General features: G+C 37.8%; 1 protein-coding gene across 2 annotated transcripts in view; it reads right to left on the reverse strand.

The window, feature by feature from the left end:
- Positions 1-2,175: 2,175 nt before the first annotated feature.
- Positions 2,176-24,483, reverse strand: part of LOC149541855 (small RNA-binding protein 11, chloroplastic-like) — a 49,738-nt gene continuing 27,430 nt past the window's right edge. Inside the window, exons 2-4 of one of the 2 annotated variants that reach the window (XM_089796938.1) lie at positions 3,050-3,118; positions 2,856-2,962; positions 2,176-2,729 (exon numbers count right to left, since the gene is read on the reverse strand). In XM_089796938.1, coding sequence (XP_089653064.1) covers positions 2,658-2,729; positions 2,856-2,962; positions 3,050-3,118 — 248 coding nt within the window. In that variant the 3' untranslated portion in view covers positions 2,176-2,657. Of the gene's footprint in view, positions 2,744-2,855; positions 2,963-3,049; positions 3,119-24,483 lie in introns of both variants that reach the window. The other variant, XM_089796937.1, reaches the window with a different exon arrangement.

Genomic DNA, 24,483 nt, shown 5'->3' on the forward strand with positions numbered 1-24,483 from the left:
CTAAAAGTGGAATATAAGTTGAAACTGAAATTTGAATTTTTTGAATGTTCCTAAAAATAGAGCATTAACATATCATTTCACAAACTGCCATTCACATCTGCATTGTTGGGACCTCTACAACTGAGCACCAAACACCCTATCCAAATAGATAACCAGGCAGTGTTGGAGAACCAATCACATTGCCTCCCAATGAAAAGTGATATCATTGTAGTGATAGTTATGTTAAGAGGAAGAATTTCGGGCTAGATGTGTTGTAAATATTTTAGCGCCCTCCAATCATGTGGCCCCTGCAAGGGTATCATGCCAATGTTGAAACGCAATCACAACAGGCCAAGAATGTGAAAGCATGACCAATCATTGCAATTTTATTGTAAAATAGTGCCCCAGTCAATGAAAAAGTGGCCCTATTCAGATTTCAAATGAAAAATATGCAATTGCCTACGCTTCAAGACTCAAATTGCTAACAAGAATTATTGCTTTCTGCAAGCTCATATGTGCATTGAGCAACCCCCTGTGATAATTCTAGCTCTACCTTCTTCAAATCAATATGTCTCCTATAGTGACTAGGTTCACGAGATCTTGGGAAATCAATGCCCATCGTCTGCAATCACTGGTCAGTATGGAAATGACACACTTTGTCCGTTCCATTCTTGGCTCTTTTGTCATTTCTAACAATCTGCAAACAATACCCTGTATGGACCTTCAATCCCCTATGCCAATTTCAACTAAAAAGGAAAAGAAAGCGTAGACCTCACAACTGAAAATAGTAAGACGGTCCACAATGGAAAAGGAAAAGAAAGTGTATCATATTTGACCATGGTGGACAAAGTGATATTGCATTCCCTCCAGATTTGAAAACTTGACCAAAATTGTGAAAGTGAAAATAAGAATTGTTTTAATAACACCTATTTAGGTGGAATAGAAAATGCTCATTTTGGGGCCAAAACGGGACTACATATTCCTATTCTCAATTCTAATTTGATGCACCCAAACAGAGGATTCAAAATTTAAGGAATTTACAGATGCCTATTCCAATCTAATTCCCACTGCCAAATGGACCTAAAGAATTTGCACGCTAGAGTTATAATAAACAATAATCTTTACTTGTATTCACAAGTATCAAACTCAGCCAGTTTACAACGTTTTTGAAAACTGAAGTCTCTATGATTTCAAATTAGAAATTATGCTTATTTATACCCCATGCAAGTATTTCACAACTTAGCACAAAGGTACTATAAGTTTCTCGTCCGGAACATTGTCGTCGAGATAGAGTCTTAAGGTTCGTACAGGACTGTCGTCTTGGTCTGTATTGCTTTCCCTTTTCTTCTGCTCGCTCCCACCTCTCATTCTCCACTGCAACTGCATCTCATAAGACAACAAAATTCTTCTGCGTATAAAAGAGGGTGATTGAATTGGCGGAGGTAAAAATTTGACAGACTGGAATGCTTTTGATGAAGAACCCTTGCAACTGAAATGGGATCTCTTGCAATTATTCCTATGTTGTCACTACACTTAAATCACTTTCAGACAATCTGTCTTCTTCCAGGTCTTGATACCTTTGTGGAGAAATCGATGACGCTCTCTAAGATCCGTTAATATAAAAGGGAGCGTTTGTGTAATTGATGATTAACATCTCTAGGTTCATTCAATCCATTGCAAGTTAACAATAATTACATCTTTGAGTAATGATCCACACTCTTCCCATCATAAAGTTGTCATTTTCAATTTGAAGACTATCTATTTAATCCTTCTTAGTTTATTTTTCATATTTATAAAAATAATACAATATATAGTTAAATAGTATACTAATATTCAACATTTCTAAGCTTATATTGACTGCGTTTGACTTTTGACTTCCTAGAGTTTACATACATTAAAGAGTTGTACAATATTTAAATTATTTATAGTCTGCACTTATGATATTTAAATTGTTTATTATTTACACAATATCTAAATAATCTTTAAGACAATTAGATTTACAAATACAATTATGGCTACAATTGTACTTAACATTATAATAGCAATTTTTAACTTTGAACAACTAAAATATCAATCATCTTAAAGTATAATTGACAGATCTTAACACTATTTGTATTACAATAATATAGCTACAAGTATTTATCTGGTTGATATCTTTAATTTCATTTAAGTTTATATTTTAGTTGAATATGTCAATACTTATAAATAATAAATTATATTAAGTTTATCAGGTTATGCAACTGACAATTCTTAAATAGGAAAACATAAATCTAATTCTATGCTATACCCCATACACTATAGCTCACATTTCTGCCCAGCACAACTCTAAACCCTACGTCCCAATTGGATTTGACTGTCAGGATAGTCAGATTGCACTGTTTAATAGTACAAATGCCAGTTCTAGAATAACCCTTCAGTACCCTTACTTAGAACTCTTGTTATTTGAACGCATTCCATTTCTGCATCAATACATCCAAAATTATTTTCATCATACACATCAAAGTTGTGAAGATGATCAGTTCTTGCCCCATCAATCTCTGGCCATTCAATGCGGTTATCCTTCATATCCATTAAACAATGCACTTACAGGAATTTTGTAAAAACTACAGACACCTTATAGCCATTTTGACTCATTTCACTGGCTTCTCTCAATCAATTCAATAGTGTCTCACAAAATCTTAGGAGGCCCTGTGGCCCTTGGCAGAGAAGGCCGTGTAAGCTTCGGTTTTGCAATTTCCACAAAAATGACCCTGCCATCCAAAAACTGCAGAGATAAAGTCACTATACTTTCTTACAGTGATCAACCTTCATACATTGGCATGAGGAAGCCTCTTCAACAAAATAGAAAGATTTACAAAAATATTAGCATATTGCACCTTTCCATCCATCCCTAGTATTGCTTCCTGTGCTTCATTTTCAGTAGCATATTCAATAAAGCCAAACCCTTTTGATCGTTTAGCAAATCTATCAATAATGATTTTTGCTGCAAATCATTCGCCGAGAGCATAAAAAACATGCACTAAGAAAATTTCCACCAAGTTTCAGAGTAGAAACAAAGACAGGCACATACCTTCTACAAGTTGACCAAAGCGTGAAAAACATTTTCTGAAATTTTCCTCTGTGGTTGAAAAGGAAAGCCCTGCCACCAAATCCTCTTTATAGTCAATTCTGTAAGTCTATTCAATGTAAATTGGAAGATGACATATATTATAAAGTGCATTTAAATACAAGTGCCACTAACATGCTTTGGCTATATTGGCTAACACGTGTCCCTTACAGCCATCAGATTTTACTTGATTTTTAAAGCCATAAAATCTGATGTATTGCTTCTTTAAGAAAATGAAACCAACATCCTTTGTTTTTTAACAAGTAAATGGTGAAGTGCCCATGAGTTATTAATTATATGATAATAGGAGTTACAGAAGGCGGTGCAAAGCCAAAACCAGAGGCACGTATAGGGCCAGAAACACAAATTGTGGCAAAAGTCAGAGAGAACTGTGGAGTAAGAAATTCAGGTGGGGGCAAGTCACATAAGTTGAAAGAGAAACCAGAAAATAATATTGCTTGTAAAAGGCACGTATAAGTAAAATCAACGTTACTGCCTAAAAGTTGGTTCTCTTCAGTCGACATGGAATTCCATCAGAGATTATAAACTCACATGGTATCTATCTAAGGATTTATAATCCTGCCCATATCCCAAGCTTTCCATATGCTCTTTATAGTTGCACTGCTACAAAATCTAACTGAAGCAAACATGAGAAGCAAGCTTGCACACACGGCCTTCACCACTCATGTGCCTTGTGGAGTCCTAGTGAAGAACATCATTTTTCATTGTAACTCGTATTTTTTCTTACTCAGGCAAAGCCCCCTCATCTAATCGAAAGTAAAGCTTTGTTAATACTAAATACTGATACGCTTAGAAGAATTATTATCAACACTAATTTACTTTTCTACATGGTTAATACTAAATAGTGGACTGATAAATATTACACGACAAGCATTGACATTACTCTAGATGTACATTATATTTAACATGGAAGGACTCCTCAAAACAGAAACCTAAAGCTTGATTATGCAGACAACATAAGTGTCAATTCTGAATTTTTCGTGGTAAGCAATTTAGATTTTAGATTGGCTGTGGACATCACCTTTGATCTCATAGAGTGATCATCATCTCATATAAGTTTGGTCAAGTACTTCATTAGGTTTCCTTGTAGTGTAGTTTGTCTCTAATATGTATAGTCTGTGGAAAAATACATCTAATATTTCTTCAGCATTATATGTTACTGTGTTTGGCAAATGTGTGGATTTTCAATATGTAAATCCTTCAATTAGATAAGGTAGCAACTTTTCCAGAGATGGCTTATACCACTCAGGACTCCATACCTTCCAGAAATATTCTAGATTTTGCAATCATATTATTGTACTTAGCAAGTTCTTTATTAAGGGAATCTGTTTGAATTCCTAATCTACCTTGCCTCTCGCCATTCAGTTGGAAATCATCAAAGCCTAGTTTTTTCTTCGAAGGGTACAAGTCTTTCCACTAATGCTTGACTCGTACTTTGCAATGTTCTTGGCAATTTCAGTCCTTTACATCCATTTGAGCTATGTTGTGGATTTTCCTAACATGTAAATCTCAACCTCGTATGTATTAAAAAAAAATCCCATCAAGGATATGTCACTTTAAATTGAAGGATTCTTTTTTGAAGTTTAAATTGCAAATTTTTGGATTTAAACTTCAAGTCATAAAGGAAAATGATTCTTTAAAGAATCTTCACAGATATTAAATTTTGCCTACCTTAGTTCAGTCATAGTGCATTTATTTGAATCAAGTTAGTGAAGTTTTACTACACTTCATGGGAGACCGTGGAAAAACTATGAATCAAAGTAGTCAAAGTTTTGTAGTAACTGCTATTTAATACATAATCTATGCCTTTTGCATCCAATTGCCGAAATTCATGACATCCTTAATGTAGCATCCAAATTTGTTTAGCTGGCTTTGAAAACTAAGCAACTTCTCAGGCTATGTGGAACATTAAGCTACCAAGTGTTTCATATGCAATTTCTCCACAGCTACATGACAAAAAAGGGACATGTTTTCACTCTACATTCTCCATCTCTGTGCCTCAACAGCAAGGCAGCATGAGATTTCCCTGAACTGAGATACAATATGTCTATAGTTGGCTTCAATGTATCAATACTGATATAGTTCAATCTCATGAACAGAGATTTTCATTTTATTGGTCGGATCCTACCAAAGCTTCTATAAGATCTCATCTACACCAGATCCATAATGGATGACAGATTTTCACCAAAACTTGCATCCAGCGAGGAAATACAAAGCCACAAGCTAAGCTCCTCTTTCAAAAACATTCCCCAAACATGATTGGTCTGGTACAACTGATGATAGTCACAAACCATGCCCTTCAACCAGTGTCCTAAGCTATTTATAGTCTTAAAGGCACCGCAAATTTGGTAATATTACTGTCTGCATTACCCAGCCATAACCCAATACCCAAGGGCCAATACTACATACTAAATAGCATTAAAAATATCTATCTAATTTTTAAATGCAATCACATCAATTTATTCATTACCACAATGTTTCTATTGTATTCCATTATTTATCATTGATCACTTCACTTGAAGAAAGCATCATCAACCACAATGTTTTGGGATTGAATGGCACATTAATTGCCCCCCGAATGTGGGCACCATCAACCATCTCTGTTTTGGGATTTGCTGGCTTGTTAACCATCCATCAACCTGTTAGGCATGAATGTTCACATGGTTATCATATTATTTGTTACATTTGCTATGGTTTGTTAAAATATTGTTATTAGGATACTATATTTATTGTATGAACGTGTTTGTTTGAGTTGTTAAAAGTTTAAACAACTCATATATTTAGAGGATTTGTTCCCTATAAAATAAGATACGAAGTCCCATAAATACATAATGTACTGTTGAATAAAAGTAGTGTGGAGTTAAAGATAAGTGCTATTCATGTATTAAATCGTCACTCTGAAATTTAAAATGATATCAGAGCCATTCTGATCACTGGATTTGGATTACAATGTTAGTGTAGTCAACTGTGGAAGCTCTAGTGGCCATTGAATACCCATCACCAGACCAAATGTTACAGTTTAAGACCTAAATTTTTGAAGGCTTGCTTTTCAGGTATTTTTATCATATAAGGTCCATTCTAGACCTGCACACAGCCTGTTCACAGAGTGATGTGTTGTTCTCATTAGTACCTAGTTTACATTTGGTTTTAAGTTTGGGCGAAGTATCAAAGAATTAAATTAGAAAGCAAAGGTAGAGGCGCTTTTAAGCCATATTCACAGTGAACCCTGTATGACTCGATAGCGTCGTCTTTGGGAAGCAAGTTCGCCAAATCTGTGAAGCAAATAAATTCATACATATTCTCTTTGTTATCATATGCAGTCATGGTCTGCACAGTGCAAAATAGTTCTGCCATGGGATGTAGACAATAAGGTAATACCTCTCCTTAGGATCTTAATCCCATGGATATATGTGTGCCATTGTCACCCATTACCAATAAGAAGTGTGATGGTGTTGATGAGAAACCCCACAATGACAATATTGATGGGAATGAGACAGTGGAGGTCTTATGTTTTTCCATGCAAACAATCCAACCTCAGTGCTTGAAAGAAGCAGCTACAAATCTCAAAGTACGGAAAGATTTCAGTCAAGTGGATGTTGGTCTTTCAATGCCATTAGCATCATAGCTTGGCATGACAAAAGTCATTCACTACCTTTACGAATGCATTGGGCTATAAACTATCAGGCAGAAAGCAACAATGTGTCATGCACACAAGATGATGCGATGCAAACAGGGTCGCTCAATAAATTTCTAAAGCTTTCAATGCAAAAGGTGCAATCAAAATCACAAAGAGTTTGGTCTAGGGTACTTAAACACAGATCTTAATATCAAATGCATACAGTGATATGCTTAATGAACAAGAGACAAAAACAACTGGAAGAATCTCTACAAAGGAACAAGAAGCAGATGAGAGAGAGAGGAAAGCAAAACAAGAAGCCAATGAGGCAGAGAAATAAAAAACAAGATTGGAAGAGTAGCTAAGAAAATACAAAATGGCAAAGTATACGCTATGAATGAAGATTGCTCAGCAATTGGAGACAACTGAAAGGCAAGTTTAATGGACATGTTAAAAATCTTGTCTCCAGCAGATCCATTTTAAGCAATCTACAGGTTGGTTCTACCCCTGGCTGCTCAGAATAGTTGCAGCTAAATTCAAAGGCAAATCAAGCATCATTTGTCTTTATAGCAAGTAGCTACAAAATACTCCACAACCAATCACTTCAAATCCACTTGTAAATGACTGTACTACCACACAATACGAACAATCAACTTCTATCATCCCTAAAGCCGAGAAAACGAGCTAATTGTCCATATTGTGTAGACATGGAATTATTCTAAATTGGATATTAAATGATTGGTTGTGAAACATTCTTTAGGCCAGTTGCTAACAAGCAAGAAATGCCTGATTTGCCTTTAAAATTGACACACAGATTATGAAAACATATATATATATATATATCTCACTCTACATTTATGTAGACATTTAGGAAATAGCATACATTGAAACAGCAATGAAATTATGGTTTTTGCATTTTATTTCTATAATCAATGTGGCGTACAAACATAGTGCAATACACATTGATAGGTAGTGTTGTAATGTTTTCACAACATCACCCCATTGCAAATGGGGACCCCCTCTTTTTGTCTAGTAATCTTAGGTTTTAGGCAGTAGCAGTTTTAGTTTTGAGCTTAAAGGATTGAATGGTAAAATCTTCAAGTCATTAAGGTGGCAAACATAGACAAGTCATAAGTGTTTAAATCCATTATGGTCAAGATGAAAAGTTGGTTAAGTTTTTTTAGTTTTTTAAGTTTTTTTTTTTCACTTGTGAAAATGGACTAAAATGATGAAATCTTGCAAGAAAAGCTCAAAGTCCTTATGAGAATCTAATTTCTAAGTTTCGACCAAAAGTCCTTATGGAAATTGATTTTCCACTAAGTCCTAACCATTTGTCCCTTCAGGGGTCGAATTTCTGCTCTTGGGAGGCAAGAACAAGTAAAAGTACATGTTTAAAATCTCATTTGACCTTATGGAGATTGAATATCCATTCTCGTGTATGAAAAACAAGGTCAAAAGGTAAAAGCCCCTATGAGGGTCATTTTCCACCAAGCCTAGCACTCAAAACTTTTTGAGAAAATGTTGTAATGGAAAGTCCTTATGGACAGGAAATTTCCCCTTTGTCCTTGTGAAGACTAACACTTTGAAATTTTTTGGGGTTGACATGAGGAAAGTCCTTACGGACAAGGAATCTCTCATTTATCCTTGTGCCTATAGTGTTTCAACTGCCTCCTTCTGAAGCCAATAATTCCACATAGAGTAAGGAGCCCAACTTGTCCTTGTGGACAATGAATTACCACTAGTCCCTATCTAAATGAAATTTCCACTTTGTCCCTATATGGGTCATTTTCCCCCTTGGCGACTATAATAAGAAAATGAGACAAACTGTTGGGATCAAGAATGTCCCTACGAGGGTCGATTTTCCCCTTGGTAGGCAAGTTGCTAAGTTAAGTATATGACTTTCTGAGGGTCGATTTCCCCCTTTGGGGAATGAATGATACAGACAAAGAAAATATAAAGGAACTCATTTGCCCCTGTGATGATTAAATTTCCATTGGGGAATAAGTGAAACAATGACAAGGATCACTCCCTATAAGGATCAAATCTCCGTTGAGGGCTTGAAATTGAATTCAAAGAGCGAATTCGATTTGAATGAATCCTGGAATATTAAGAGGCAAAGGTGTTTTATCTCACTTTGGCAATGGAAGTGCAAAGCAAAACTAAACTCCTTTAAATGGCCATCAACCAACAGTATGAAAACACAATGTAAGGCACTGATAAAGTTGGAAAGCCAAAAGGGTCACAAAGAAGACTAATCAAGCAAGGAGAAGACATCTGCAAGGAGTTTGAACTTGACAAAAGAGTGAAAGAGCTTCGATTTTGCCAAAGAAAATGTAGAAAATAATGAAAACATAGAAGCTTGGAGACAACCAATTGGAGAATACAGACTGAGAAGTGTATCTACATGTTGCTTTTTTGCAAGGGAAATTCAGAGGAATTAATTAGATTGCAAATACATTGCTTCAAATTCCAAAGAAGGCAATTTCAAGTAAAAAATCACAAATTTAAAAAGGATAAATGAGAAGGCTACAAAAGGTGCGGCATCCAATGCAGAGGTAAAAATAAATTTGAGAAGCATGCAAATTCATGAAGTCTCAAAGTTAAGTCTACAAATAAATCCAAAAAGCTACAATTTGCCAGAAAAAATAAAAAATAAATCCAACGTGGTTGTCTCTACCTGCTTCCATTCTAGGACACAATAGGAAACATTTTTTGCAAAGAAAATTGATTGATTCAAAGAAATGTTTGATTTTTAAATCTAAATCAAAAAATCAGATTCATAATTTGTGGAGAAAAGTTTGGTTTTTAAGTCTAAATCTTCAAGTAAATTCATTAGTGCATGCTTTTGCCAGTCCATGACCAAATATTCTGAGTTCAAGTGCACTATGTGAGGAATCCTTATACATGTCTTCTAAATTTTTTATAGGAACCAGTCAAACTTTAAAGCATTATCTTCATGATTGGGCCTTAGAACTAACTCTTGGATTGCATTTTATGAGGTTTATGCTTGATTTTTTGAGTTTCTGATACATGTCTACAAACTGTTTACTGCATAGGTTGATTAGGGAATGCACACAGATAATGAACACGAATAACAGAACTCCTTAGATTATTCGCATATGCCAACAGATTACATAACTGGTGATAAGATGCTTTAGAATGACCCAAGAGGGTGTATAAATACTTTCCACCGAACCTTCCAGAAGAGGTCTGTCGGCTACAAAACAATCTTAATCTACCTATCGGCCCATCGGCTACAAAATCTTTACCGACGACAACACCCTGTCGGCTACAGTTTCTACCAACGACATCATCCCCCCAAAAAGAAGAAAGTCATCTCCGGATGACAATTACAAAATAAAACAGAATACACTAATTGGTTTCCAAAATGTATTACATTTGCAGCCTCTGTGAACACCATACTGTCTCCTTAATCAAGCTAACCTTGATAGCTACCTGTGCCGCTTTCTCTACTTTCAACTGCTGGGTACCCTGAGTCAAGCTTTGCTGAACTACCTTCAACTGGATGATCAACTCCTCCTGAGCTCTCTATGCATCCACCAAAACAGCCTCACGTCCAACACCTACTCCAAGTGCCTCTGGTACACAGACACTCTATGCCTGCAATAGCTCTAAGTCTCATCAACTGGTCACACTTCCCATGACTAATATCCGCAACGACTAGGGATCCAGGGGGCAACGCCCCTAGCGGGGTCAAGGGGCAATGCCCCAGGTACGCTCGCTATCGCAATATAGGGCAAGGTCGAGGGGCAACACCCCTCGTTGCCAAGACCAAATTAGCACTCTGAAACCCACACAAAACTGCATGGAACACACTATTTCTGTCATTTCCTTTTGATTCTACACTCTTTCTGGCAACCACTAATGGTTTCCCTTCCCTTAGGCATTATCCGTTACTCATTCCAAACAATTTGAATTTGTCGACTTTTTTTTTTTTTAAAGAAAACCTCCACAGCGGAAGAAAAGAACGCCACCACAGGTATCCCCGAGGGAAAAAAAAAATGCAAAGCCGCGGGACCCTAAATCGATGGGCATGCTCCTCTGCTCTACATTTTTTTTCTTGCCAAATCATTCCACAAAGCTTGCAACATGGGTCTCTGGCTTCACCAGGGCATTCAATGCATCAGAACTATTCAAGGCTTCCCACGGAATGCAAGTCACCAGCACACCAACAGTCTGCAGAAGGAATCAACGGGAATAAAACCTCAACCGTGGAAGGATTTCACGCTGTACAGCTTCCAGACCAACGTCCCTCGCGACCACTTCACCAACTATGGCATCGACAACAATGGTGCCCTCCAGGCATTCACCAGCTACGTTGACAATTCCAATGTCATCAAAAATGACTATGCAGCCTACGACAAAGACACCAACGAGATCCTCTCCCAGTTCACCACGTACGTCAATGGAGGAAAACGCTCGTGGAAGGGGACATCTGTCGACAGTCAAAACAACCCGCGGGGTTACACCACAAGAAGACTCAGCCATCCGCGGGAAGCATTGGCGGATCCATCCGTGGATAGGCGTCCGTGGAACAACCTGCCCGCGGAGCAGCAATCCGCGGGGATGTGCCCGCGGGCCAGCAAAACCACCTGCGGAAAACTGTCCGCGAGACAACCTGCCCGCGGAGCAACAGTCCGCAAGGTGTGCCCGCAGTCGGTTGCTCTCTTCTTCTTCTTCTTTTTTTTTTAAAAAAAAAAATACAACTCAATTTTCCCTCCACACTTCGCCATTCCACGACGACGAGGGAGCGAAAGATACATAACAACGCCACTCGCTGAACTAAGGAGCCATCCGCGGATAGAGAAGTAAGTGTGCAAGAAACAAAGGAAATTGCGCAAGAAAGAATACCACCGGGGGTGGAAGAAGATGCCACCGAGGAAGAATGAAGACAACTCGCAATCACAATGCACCCTACAGAAGAATCTGCGGAAGACAGGAAAAAGCCGCATTACGCCATGGTTGAAAAAGTGAAGCCGCCAATCAACAAGATGAACCCACAAAATCCGCAGAGAATAGAAAGCCATCCGCACAACAAAAGTCCGCGGGAGATAAGGACAGGCCGCGGGGAACAAAAGACTTCCTGCGGAGACACAGCCCGCGAAAAAGGTGTCCGCGAGACCCCTACCCAGGCAAACTCCGCTCACTCTTCGATCATCCTCTGGTTTCTTCTCTACTTTTCCATCAACCTTCGTTGTCTTCAACTATCCTTCTCCCTGTGTGATTTTGGGCACTTGGCATCTTCATGGTCGCCGGGTCCGCACCATCTGCATAACAATTTCGGTGTGTTTGCCGTTGTACAATCCCGCACAAAATGACCCCACAAATTACATGTTCGGCATTGAACGATCGGCTGTCAATTTGCATCATACTGAATTCGAATCCTCTCGCCATTATTATTGTTATTGTTCGCATTGTTATTGTTGTTTTGCCCTCTGTTATTATTCCTACATCCTCCCGACATAGCACCAGCATCATTGGTGTTTCCACTATTGCCTGACGGGGAAGCCTCCTGTGTAAGAAGCACCTATGGAGATCCTCTGGTCTTCATGTTAAAGGGACATTCCTTGGTCAAATGGCCCATGATCTGACAAATGTCGTAGAATTGGTTCTTTGGACAGGATCCTTTAGTATGACTGTCGGTTTTACACTCCGTGCACCATAGCTCATTGCCCTTTGTCTCCTTCTGCATATTTTTAAACTCCTTCATCATGCGGACCATGTCCTTCTGTAGGGCGCAAACCTTCTTGCTGCTGCCTTCATCGTTGCTACTATCTTCTTCGGAGGGCTCGTCATTATCAGAATCAGAGGAGCTCATCTTCTTCTTCTTTGTCTTCTGCTCACTTTCCAAGTTCAATGCTCTGTTGTATGCTTCTGTGTATGACGACGGCAGCACAATTTTCATTTTCTTCCGCAACTTTGAGCGTAGACCTTCCATGAACCATCTTTTCTGAAGTCCGTTCGCTGGCTTATTTTCCATTTTATTTATCAAATCTTTTAATTTCCTGGCGTAGACATGGACAATTTCATTCTTCCCCTGCTTAGTATTGAAGATCTTTGCTACAATTTCATTATCATCACGCAACAGTTGAAATTTGACCAGAAACTCCTTTTTAATGTTATTCCAAGTGTCTAGCTTCTACGGATCTGTACTAGTAAACCAGTCAATTGCCACGCCCCGTAGGGTGGCCGGAAATTGCCTCATCCAATCGTCTTCATCAATTATGCCATTTGCCCTCCAGATCGTTTCACATGTTTTGCAGTGTCAAATGGGATCGGCCGTACCACCGCCACCGAACTTCAATAGTTTCTCTTTTGGCCCCGCCATCACAATTGGTTTTTGTAAATAGGCGTTGCTCGCTCTTGCAACACTGGCGTTGTTCACTCCCACACCGTGGCTTTGCACTCCCACACCGGCGGACTGCACTCCCGCACCAGCGGACTGGTCTCCCACACTAGCGAACTGTTCTCCCACACGGGCGGTCCGCACTCCCACACCAGCAGTTTGCTCTCCCACACCAGCGGACTATTCCCCCACGGTCTCAACAGCTGCGAACGTTGGTGAAGAAGGATCTTCTAAAGTTGTCCCCTGCGGAAGTGTATCCCAGACGAAGAGTTCACTCCACACTCGTGCTCCCTCGGCACTTCGAGCCCTACGAGTTAATGCTCTCCCGTCTGGATTCTCTTCCCTCGGCGAACACAAATTCAAAAACTCCTCCCGTGCTTCTTCCACCAATTCCACCCACTGCCGAGTTTCTTCCAACAATTCTTTCGTGCTCCGATTTCCATCGGCAATCTTCTGGAATCTCCTTCGACGTTCGGCTTGCTGTGCCAGAATTAAATTTTCTTGCGCAGTACGAATTCCATCTTTTCCCTTGACCTTATTTCAATCCTTGCTAAGCTGATTTGGCATTAATCTTCATTCCTCCCACCTTCCAGGTTCATAGGGCAATGACGCCAAATGTTTACCGCATAGGTTAATTAGGGAATGCACACAGATAATGAACACGAACAACAGAACTCCTTAGATTATTCGCATATGCCAACAGATTACATAACTGGTGATAAGATGCTTTACAATGACCCAAGAGGGTGTATAAATACTTTCTGCCAAACCTTCCAAAATAGGTCCGTCGGCTACAAAACAATCCTAATCTACCCGTCGGCCCGTCGGCTACAAAATCTTTACCGACGACAACACCCTGTCGGCTACAGTTTCTACCGACAGCACAAACATTGTCCTCAAATTTTTTAGACTTCTGTTTTCAGATTTTAAACTTCATCTGCATGTCTTCAGATGTTTGTGCCTAAGTCTGATGTCTCTTGGAGAGGTCAGTTCATCATTGCAACCCTCGTGAGCTGTCAAATAGTTTTGAGGGTCTCTATTGATTGACTTGCTATTTATAGCATGTCAACTGTAAGCAATTTCTATTTTCAGCAAGGTAGTGGAGGTACCTAGTGTTTGGCATCATCGGTATTGGATTAAGTTAATTAATGGACCTTCATGTTATAATTGTTTATCAAGAGTGTCTTAATAAATGACTTTATCATTATATTGTTATAATCTAATGGTGTGTTGGAGAAGCCTTTAAATGAAAAGTGTCTTCATGAAGCTTTTAGCTTGGGAGTTATTTATTCAAAATTATTAAATGAAGCTTCTAATTAAAAGGTGTATTGATGAAGCATCTTTAATGGGAAGTGTATTCAAGAAGCCAAGTTGCATTTGGTATAATAAAAGAGATTTCATGAAGGGATTCACTATTGTCTATTGATTTTTATTAGTTGTAAATTTTGGCTGAAGGTTCCTTCAAGGGTTTGTGAGGATTGATTCCTCTTCTGATTCGTACTTTGAACCATTGAAAGACATGGTAAATTGTGCTCTGAATTATTGAGATTCATTCTGATTATTCTTATTGGAAATTTGGTACTGTTGTAAACTAAATTATCCAATATTTAGCTGCAAGTCAATCATGGGTTTTGAGACCAAGTTTGCCTTCATTTCTATATAGCTGTTGTAGCTTTGAAGGCCAAATTTGCAGGCTGCCGTTGAAAATCACAGATCTGCAATAACTATTGTTGGACGCCATATTTCTCTTCCCTTCCATGCTGTTATCTCTGTTTCTGGAAGGCACTTGACAAAGCTGCAAATTGGCATACATTACCTGCAAATGCAAATGTGATTTGGGCGGACAGTTTAGTAGGTGATCGTGGGTTTGTAAGGGCTACAAATACCTGTTATAAAGCAGCATCTGGATTGCCAAGGGCTGCAATTGATTTTCTGCAAACATCTAAGGCATGTATGGGTAGCTGAAATTACTGCAAGCAACGTCATTAATTCTCCCTATTACATTCCAAGTGTGGCACTAGAAAATATAATCTGCTGCAAGCATATCTTGGCACTCAAATCAACCAAGTTCTTATTCTTAATTGCAAATTACATGAGACTTATTTGTAATATAATTGCAAGTGTCCAAATTGCAAGCCATTGGTTCTATATTGGCATTGTTAGTAGTTGTTTGTTTAATTGTTCATTTTAGCATTTCATATATCTTTGAAAAAAAATTAAAATTATATATTCCAAAAACCAAAAAAATGTAAAAACCAAAAGCAAAAAAAAAAAAAAAAACCATTCTTCAGCATAGCTATAGAGAAAGCCAACACGACTCTTACATAGGTATTACAGTGGTTTCCTGTCAGCTTGCAAGGAATTGGGGTTAAGCATGGCACAGAGATTTATACCTAGTATGCACTACACCCACAAAGGTCGTAATTCTCCACCAGGTGATGGAGAACTCGACATGCAGTCCGGCACCATAGGTGACAAGGGTGCTAGTGATTTTGGTGATTCAGGTGGTACACGTTACAAATGTCAGCACCGGTTCTGATATTGATGGGGAGACCAGGAAGACACTAAGAGACCTTGCACATGGACAACACCATGTTGCTGATGTGTTGTAGCAGTTGTCTAATACATTGTAGGGCATTGCACTCCCCAGAGGCAGAAGTAGGGAGAGAGGTACTAAGTGATTCTGTTAGTTCACACAAGTCCAAAGCAGATGACAAGTCTAGAGTTAGGGATAGGATTAGACTTAAGGACCATATTAGAGTTGATGATAGGATTGACAGGACGAGTTATACTAATGTTTATGATAGGTCGCAACAGCCTACTTTCCTAATGCCTGAGGTTGAGGTGGCTATTATTGAGGTTGAGGCCACAACATTTGTAGAAGATGTTGCTCACTATGCTAAGTGGGATGCTCTTCCACTAGCCATCAAGCAGAAGATGAACTTTGACAGATTCCTTACATGAAAGCAGGAGCACATGAGAGGGAAGCCTACACCTAAGAGACATAGGCCTACACAACTGATTTGAGAGAGGTAGCCAACAAGATGACCTTGGCCCACTTTGATGGCAATGGCAAGGTTACAGCATGCGCTTGGGTTCATAAGCTCGATACTTATCTAGCATTGTGTCCCATGACTGAGGAGGACGACATCCACTTTGTTGTGTTTCATTTGGACGGAGTAACTCATGACCAGTCGTATCATGTATTGGCCACTTTAATCATGACCATATTACATCCTACCAGGAGTTTGTTGATAGACTAGTAACGAGATTTGATCAGAAGGATTCACAGACTTACTTTCGAGATCTTGCTCAACTCAGACAGACAAGCAGCCTAGAGTCTTTTATTAGTGAGTTACTAAGCCTCTCTATCATTCTTCCCTATGTGATAGAGAAACGCTTGGTTATGCTATTTACAAAGGGGTTATAGGAGCCACTCAAAAGGTGACTTAAAGCATTTGATCCGCCTTTTCTGTAGAGGGCCATCAAGAAGGCCAGGAACATGGAGTTTTCAACTCCTACGAAGAAAGCACAAACTAAATCTACCTCGCCACCAACAGATGAGGAACACCCATCGATCACTGTTGAAAAAAAGAAATCAGTTGGGAAGAATGATGAGTCATCACATGAGGATTTCAGGAGACAACTTCACTATTGGTGCAAATGACCTTATGATAAAGGACACACCTGTTCATTGAGGCCTAAAGGAGGTGCAAATCGTGCTATGTGGGTGTACTATGATGAGGTTGATGTTGAATCTTTGAAGTAGTCTATTGGTTTAAAAGATGATGATTAGGAGTTCATTGAGGTACATATAGTGAGGAGTGCGTACAATTTCACATTTGACCCCTATGTACAGGATATTTACCAAGTGCAGAGTTTGTACGTGCCTAAGTCTAATGTTTGGCATGATAGCCTAGTTGGCACGGAGAAAGAGGGCAAATCTAGACTTCCTACTAAGTTGCTTCATTGTGATGTTCCAGTTTCAACATCATCAGCATTGATGTTGAGTATAGCTCTACAGACTACATTGTTTACACTGATGCTATTGTATTGACAAGGATTATTTGGTGATGACAAGGACATCACACGCATGTTTCCATAGGATCTTGGTGGAGGTTGGGGTTTGATGTGTCACTAGATTGTGATTGCTTAAGGACAAGCAATCTTGGGGAGGGAGTACTATGATATCCCCATTTTTAGCAAGTTCCCGTAGTTGGGAGAGGTCCGACCCTCATGAGCTAACAAATAGTTTTGAGGGTCTTTGTCGATTGATGTGCTATTTATAGTAAGTCAATTGTGGGCGATTACTAGTGTTTGGCATCATCAATATTGGATTGGGTCAATTAATGGAGATTCATGATATAAGTTGTTTATTAAGACTATCTTAATAAATGAATTTATCATTATATTGTTATAATTTGATGGTGTGTTGAAGAAGTCTTTTAAGTGAAAAGTGTCTTCATGAAGCTTTTAGCTCACGATTTATTTATTCAAAATTATTAAATGAAAGCTTCTAATTAAAAAGTGTATTGATGAAGCATCTTTGATAAAAAGTGTGTTGGAGAAGCCAAGTTGCATTTTCTATTATAAAAGAGACTTCAGGAAGGAAATGGATTCATTCTTGCATATTGATTTTTATTACTTGTGAATTTTGGCTTAAGGTTTATTTAAGGGTTTGTGAGGATAGATTTCTCTTCCGATTTGCACTTTGAACCATTTAAACATATAGTGAATTGTGTTGTGAATTTCTGAGATTAATTATGATTATAATGTCTGGAATTTTGGTGTTGTTGTATACCAAAATATCCATTATCTTGCTGCATTTCAATCAAGGTTTTGCATTTCAATTATTTCTTCCATTGTGACATTAATTTGTTGTTATTTGCAAGGCCATTGTTAGTTGTTCTTTTGGGGAATTACTGGAGCTGTGATTTATACCCTATTCAGGCGTGGTTTTGCTTGCCTTCATACTGTTATCACTATGACTAGAAGACGTACAAGAAATCCGCAATTGGGCGTTATCAACTTGTAAACCATTTTATGACTTGGGCGGTCAATTGAGGTGTTCAGAGGTTTTATTAAGGCAACATTTTGGTCTATTATAATTGACATTGCATTTGAAAGCAACGTGGGGATTTTCCTTGGGAATAGTGTGGATTTAAGAGGCCTAGCAGCCACATAAATACCTAGACGGCACCTTGATGTTCATGTTTCTTACTGAGTTTCTCCTATTTATGAAGAGTTATTGTAATAATTGCAATTTTTATTATTGCAAAACAATAAATTTGACAAAATAGAATTGTGTTAGCATTTTCATAAGTTATTATTTCTTATTTATTTCAATATTTTATATATCTTTAAAAAACCAAAAATTATATATTCCAAAAAACCAAAAAAATTGCAAAAACAAAAGAAACACACTTTTCAACATAGCTGTAGAGAGAGCCATCATGGTTCTTACAGTGGTATCAGAGCGGTTTCCCGTCATCCTACAAAGAATTGGGGTTCAACATGGCATAGAGATTTATACCTGGTATGTACTCCACCCACAAAGGTCGTAATTCTCCACTTGGTGATGGAGAACCTAAGATACAGTTTGGCGACATAGGTAACAAGGGTGTTGGTGGTTCAAGAGGTTCAGATCGTACAAGTTAAAGAGATGTTGGCATTGGTTCCGATATTGATAGGGAGGCGAGGGAGACATTGGGAGACCTTGCACATGGTTAACACCATGTTGTCGATGTGTTGCAGCAGTTGTTTGATACATTGTAGTGCATTGCACTCCCCAGAGGCCAAAGTAGGGAGAGAGGTACTAGGAGTGATTATGTCAATTCACATAGGTCCAAGGCTGATGATAGGTCTAGAATTGGGGATAGGATTAGAGATGAGGATTGGATTAGAGTTGATGATAGGATTAACAAGACTGGATATACGAGTGTTTATGATAGGCCACAACGGCCTACCATCCTCATACATGAGGATGACACGAATATTACTAAGGTTAAGGTCACGCCATTTGTAGAAGCTATTGTTTTTCACTATGCTGAGTGGGATGGTCTTCCACAAGCCATCAAGCAGAATCTAAACTTTGACAAATTTCTTACACAAAAGCGAGAGCACACTAGAGATAGGCCTACACCTGAGAGATAAAGGCCTAGGCAAATGGATTTAAGAGAGGCAGCCAACAAGATGACCTTGGCCCACTTTCATGGAAATGGCAAGGTTACATTACGAGCTTGGGTTCATAAGTTCAATACTTATCTAGCATTGCATCCCATGACTGAGGAGGGCACCATTCGCTTTTTTGTGTTGCATTTATATGGAGTAGCTCATGTTTGGTAGTGTCATGGATTGGCCACTTTACATCATTACCAGATTACATCCTACCAGGAGTTTGTTGATAGACTAGAGAGACTTGATCAAAAGGATCTAGAGACTTACTTCTGAGATCTTGCTCAGCTTAGACAGGCAAGCAGCCTACAGTCTTTTATTAGTGAGTTTTTTAGGCTCTCTATCATGATTCTTGACATGACAGAGAAACACTTAGTTATGCTATTTGTAGAGGGGTTATAGGAGCCACTCAAAGGGTAGCTTAAGGCATTTGATCTGCCTTTTCTGTAGGGGGGCATCAAGAAGGCTAGGAATATTGAGTTTCTAACTCCTAAGAAGCAAGCAAAACCTAAAACTACCTCTCCACCGAAAGATGAGGAACACCCACAAATTATTGATGAAAAAATAAAGTCAGTTGGGAAGAATGATGAGGCATCATGTGCGGATCTGAGTAAACAATTTTGTTATTGGTGCAAAGGACCTTATGATAAAGGACACACATGTTCATTGAGGCCTAAAGGAAGGGCAAACCATTCTATATGGGTGTACCATGATGAGGTTGACACTAAATCTTCACAGAAGTCTGTTGGTTTAGACGATGATCGTGATCAAGAGTTCGCAGAGGTATATGCAATGAGGAATGTGTACAAACTCACATTTGACCCCCATGTGCAGTATATTTACCGGGTGCAGAGTTTGTCTGTGCCTAAGTCTGATGTTTGGCACGATAACTTAGCTGGCACAGAGAAAGGGGCCAAATCTAGTCTTCCTATTGAGTTGCTTTCTTGAGATGTTCTGGTTTCTACATTATCAGCATTGGTGTTAAGGATAGTTCTATAGACTGTGTTGTTTACACTGATTGTGTTGTATTTACTGGGACTATTTGGTGATGACAGGGACATCACGTGCATTTTCCCATGGGATCTTGATGGTGGTTGGGGTTTGATGTGTTACTAGATTGCAATTGCTTGAGGACAAGCAATCTTGGGGAGGAAGGACAGTAGTGTCCCCATTTTTAGCAGGTTCTTGTAGCTTTTAAAGGTTAGTTAATCATTGCGACCCTTGTGAGATAACAAATAATCTTGAGGCCTTCTGTCGATTGACTTGCTATTTATAATTAGCGAATTGTGGGTGATTACTATTTTTAGAAATGTGGTTGAGGCACCTAGTGTTTGGCATCATCAGTATTGGATTGGGTCAACTATTGGAGCTTAATTAGTGAATTGTGGGTGATCACTATTTTTAGAAATGTGGTGGAGGCACCTGGTGTTTGGCATCATCAATATTGGATTGGGTCAACTATTGGAGCTTCATGTTATAAGTTGCTTATTAAGACTATCTTAATAAATGGCATTATCATTATATTCTTATAATTTAATAGCGTGTTGAATAAGGCTTTTAAGGGAAAAGTGGCTTCATGAAGCTTTTAGCTTGGGAGTTATTTATTCAAAAATAATTAAATGGAAGCTTCTAATTAAAAGGTCTACTGATGAAGCATCTTTCATGAAAAGTGTATTGGAGAAGCTAAGTTGCATTTTGTATTATAGAAAGGACTTCATGAGGGAAATGGATTCATTCTTGCATATAGATTTTTATTACTTGTCAATTTTGGTTGAAAGTTTCTTCAAGGGTTTTTGTGAGCACTGGTTTGCACCTTGAACCACTGAAACACATGGTAAATTGTGTTATGAATTTCTCAGATCAATTCTGATTATACTGATTGGGATTTTGGTGTTGTTGTATACCAAAATTATCCATTATCTTGTTGCGTTCCGGTCAGGGTTTGGACGCCAATTATTTCCTCCATTTTGGCGTGAGTTTGTTGTTATTTGCAAGGCCATTGTTAGCCATTCTTTTGAGGAATTACTGGAACTATGATTTATACCCTGTTTGGGCATGGTTTTGCATGCCTTCGTAATGTTTTCACTGTGACGAGAAGGCATATAAGAAATCTACAATTGGGTGTTGCCAACCTGAAAATCATTTTATGACTTGGGCAGCCAACTGAGGTGTTCGGAGATTTTATTGAGGCAGCATTTGGGTCTTCTGTAGTTAATGTTGCATCTGCAAGCAATGTGGAGATTTTACTTGGGAATAGCATGGAGTTAAGAGGACTGGCAGTGACACACATACCTGGACGCCAACTTAATGTTCAGGTTTTTTACTGAATTTCTCCTATTATGAAGAGTTATTGTAATAATTGCAATTGTTATTATTACAAAACAAATAATCTGAAACAACAGATTTGTGTTAGCATTTTCAGAAGTTATTATTTCTTATTAATTTCAGCATTTCATATATCTTTGAAAAACCAAAAATTATATATTCCAAAAAACTGAAATAATTGCAAAATCAAAAAACAAAAGAAACACGTTCTTCAGCATAGCTACAGAGAGAGCCAGAAAGTTTCTTACAGAAGATGCATAATTTCTCTCTTATGATTGATTGAATATGGAAGATGTAACATCCCGTTTTCCCAGGTCTTAATTAATGAATAACATACTCAAAGAAATACAACTATACTTCAACTTCAAAGGAAGTCAGTTAAATTAGTCAAACAAAATTTCTTAACTAAGATCTGAAAAACACCATCAATGAAAATTACTGCAAAAGTTAAAAACCACATACCATGAAATTTGAGATCGAAATCAAAACTAGGGATGCTTTTGTGACCACCCAGGTTAGTCCACAAATACCTCTACAACAATATCACAAAATGACTTCCATCCAAAATTGTTAAATTAAAATCAATTGATGATTATCATTAAATACCACTATATAAAAATTAGGGCATTGATTACCATTGAAATTTTTTGGGGCTTCTGATACCGTTGTATCACTTAGGGCTTTCGATACGACTGATTCAAATAGGGCTTCCAATACCATGGATTCAAATAGGGCTTCTGATACCATAGATTCAATTAGGGCTCCTGATACCACTATATCTTTTAGGGTTCCAGTTATCACTCAATCAATTAGGGCTTCAAATTCCTTCCCTTCCGATTACTTAACTATTACAATAACTCAAGATCAGGAAATATACTTATATTCGGTATTCATATAAATAAAAAACAATCCATGAATCTATCTCTTGCATCTAGGTGTAACAATGAGTTAATTAATCTTACCTTCTTGCATATTAATCATAAGACTGACAATGCCTGTTTCTGACAACCAATTGAATGTATGGCTTATCTTTGTCCGATGCATGTACGACAACTTATGGAGAGGTGAAACATTGTCAGGGGCTTACCCGCCCAACCTTGAACCAAATCTTATCCCTACACGATCTCTAATGAGAAAGGCCCTCCCTACCCAAAATAGACAGGGGTCATCTTGCCATCCACTAGGCATCCTGGTATTTTAACATACAACTTGGCAGCAGGAGATCATAATTCATGCATGAGTTATTAATTAATTCATATTAAAAATGATAAACACTGTTACGTCATTACTGATACTGATTCGTGTTATTGATGATTCCTTTTTCTCAACTCATCACTCATCTCCTTGGCTACACAGTTGGGTGAGTCCCAGGTGTTTGAAATTCTTAGAACAACCGGTTCTGTCAAATATACAAGAAAATTTCATGCATCCAACATTTCACAATCTGTGATGTTCTTAAAGGATTCCAGAATTTGTTTCTAATTTCCAGTGGCATAATAATTTATGGATCCATACTATGGTTACTTGCCAGGAACAAGGTTAAATTTAAAGGTGGTCAATCTATAAATGTCGAACTAAATATCATCATGATAAATGTTGAGAATTGCTGCTATGAATTTCAATGTTATTGTAGTTTTTAATTCAAGTTTTATTGTATTTGGAAAACTCCTTGCAAGAGATAATATTTAACTCTTTTTATGATGATTTTGGAAAACTATGAAAGTTCTGAAAAAAATCATTATCAATTACATTGATTATACAACAAACCTTATAACGTGATCCTGAACAAGAAGGAACTTTTCTGAGTCTAGCCGACTGCTATAGAAAATCGAATATAACCTGCAATCTATTGTTATGAAGTTCATGAAAGCCATCAGCAAGTATAATGATTCCAATTTTATTATTAATCTTTCTTGACCTTGCCAACTAAGGATGGATATTCAATCAGAAAAGAAAAGAGTTGGAACATATTTGATTTATTCCCTGACCTATCATTATGTATTGACTGAAAATAGATATTATGCCCAGTGAAAAAACGAATCAGGAATTAAAATGCTTTTATGGTTTCCAATCTTGGAATGAGAAATCCGACTACAGTAGGCTTATCCTTGAAAGAGAAAGAAAAATAGAATCAAGACCTGTGACCTGCGAAAACAATGTGGCTCTTCCTGCCCTAGCTAGAACTCCTATTCACCCGTTAACTTGAGACTTATTTGCAGATTTCTATCACTGGCGAATTAAGGAAAAATCAAGGCAATAATGGTTTATGAAAATTAGAATGATTGTTCAATTGAAAAAGGTTATACTTGGCTTGAAAAAGTAGATGCAAGGTAGGAAGAAAAAGAGTTGTCTCAAACACGATACATGATACTCTTTTTAATGGTCAGCCGTGACCCTTTGGCTACCATCAGTTTCAAGATAATAAATTATTCGAATTCCAAGATGACCATTCGAATACATCATAAATTCAAATTTAAAGATAAGAAAAATAAAAAGGTTGGAAGAGAAGTTGGAAAGATTGAAAAACAATTTGAATTGCCAAATATCAAATTAATTATGCCAAGTGTTAATCGATTAAAACCAAGATTATTAAAAAGAAAGAATAGAGTTGCAAGATTATAATTCAAAAATTATAATAATTCAAATGTTATTATAATTCGATCATTATTATAATCTTATATGTACATGTAACATCACTTTATTAATTATTAAATTATAATCGTGCCAAATCATTTTTATATTACATGCACGTTTATAAATATTTAAAATAATATGATGAAAGATAAATTAAAATCCTTTGAGATACATTTTATATTTTGACCCAATTATTTTAATTAAATTATTTATTTAAATAACTCATGCGAGTCCCGCAGATGTATCTTGCTTCAAGTCACC

Source organism: Cupressus sempervirens, chromosome 8 (genome assembly GCF_028749045.1).
Source record: "Cupressus sempervirens isolate cs-2001-9-10 chromosome 8, ASM2874904v1, whole genome shotgun sequence".
Classification (NCBI taxonomy): Eukaryota; Viridiplantae; Streptophyta; class Pinopsida; order Cupressales; family Cupressaceae; genus Cupressus; species Cupressus sempervirens.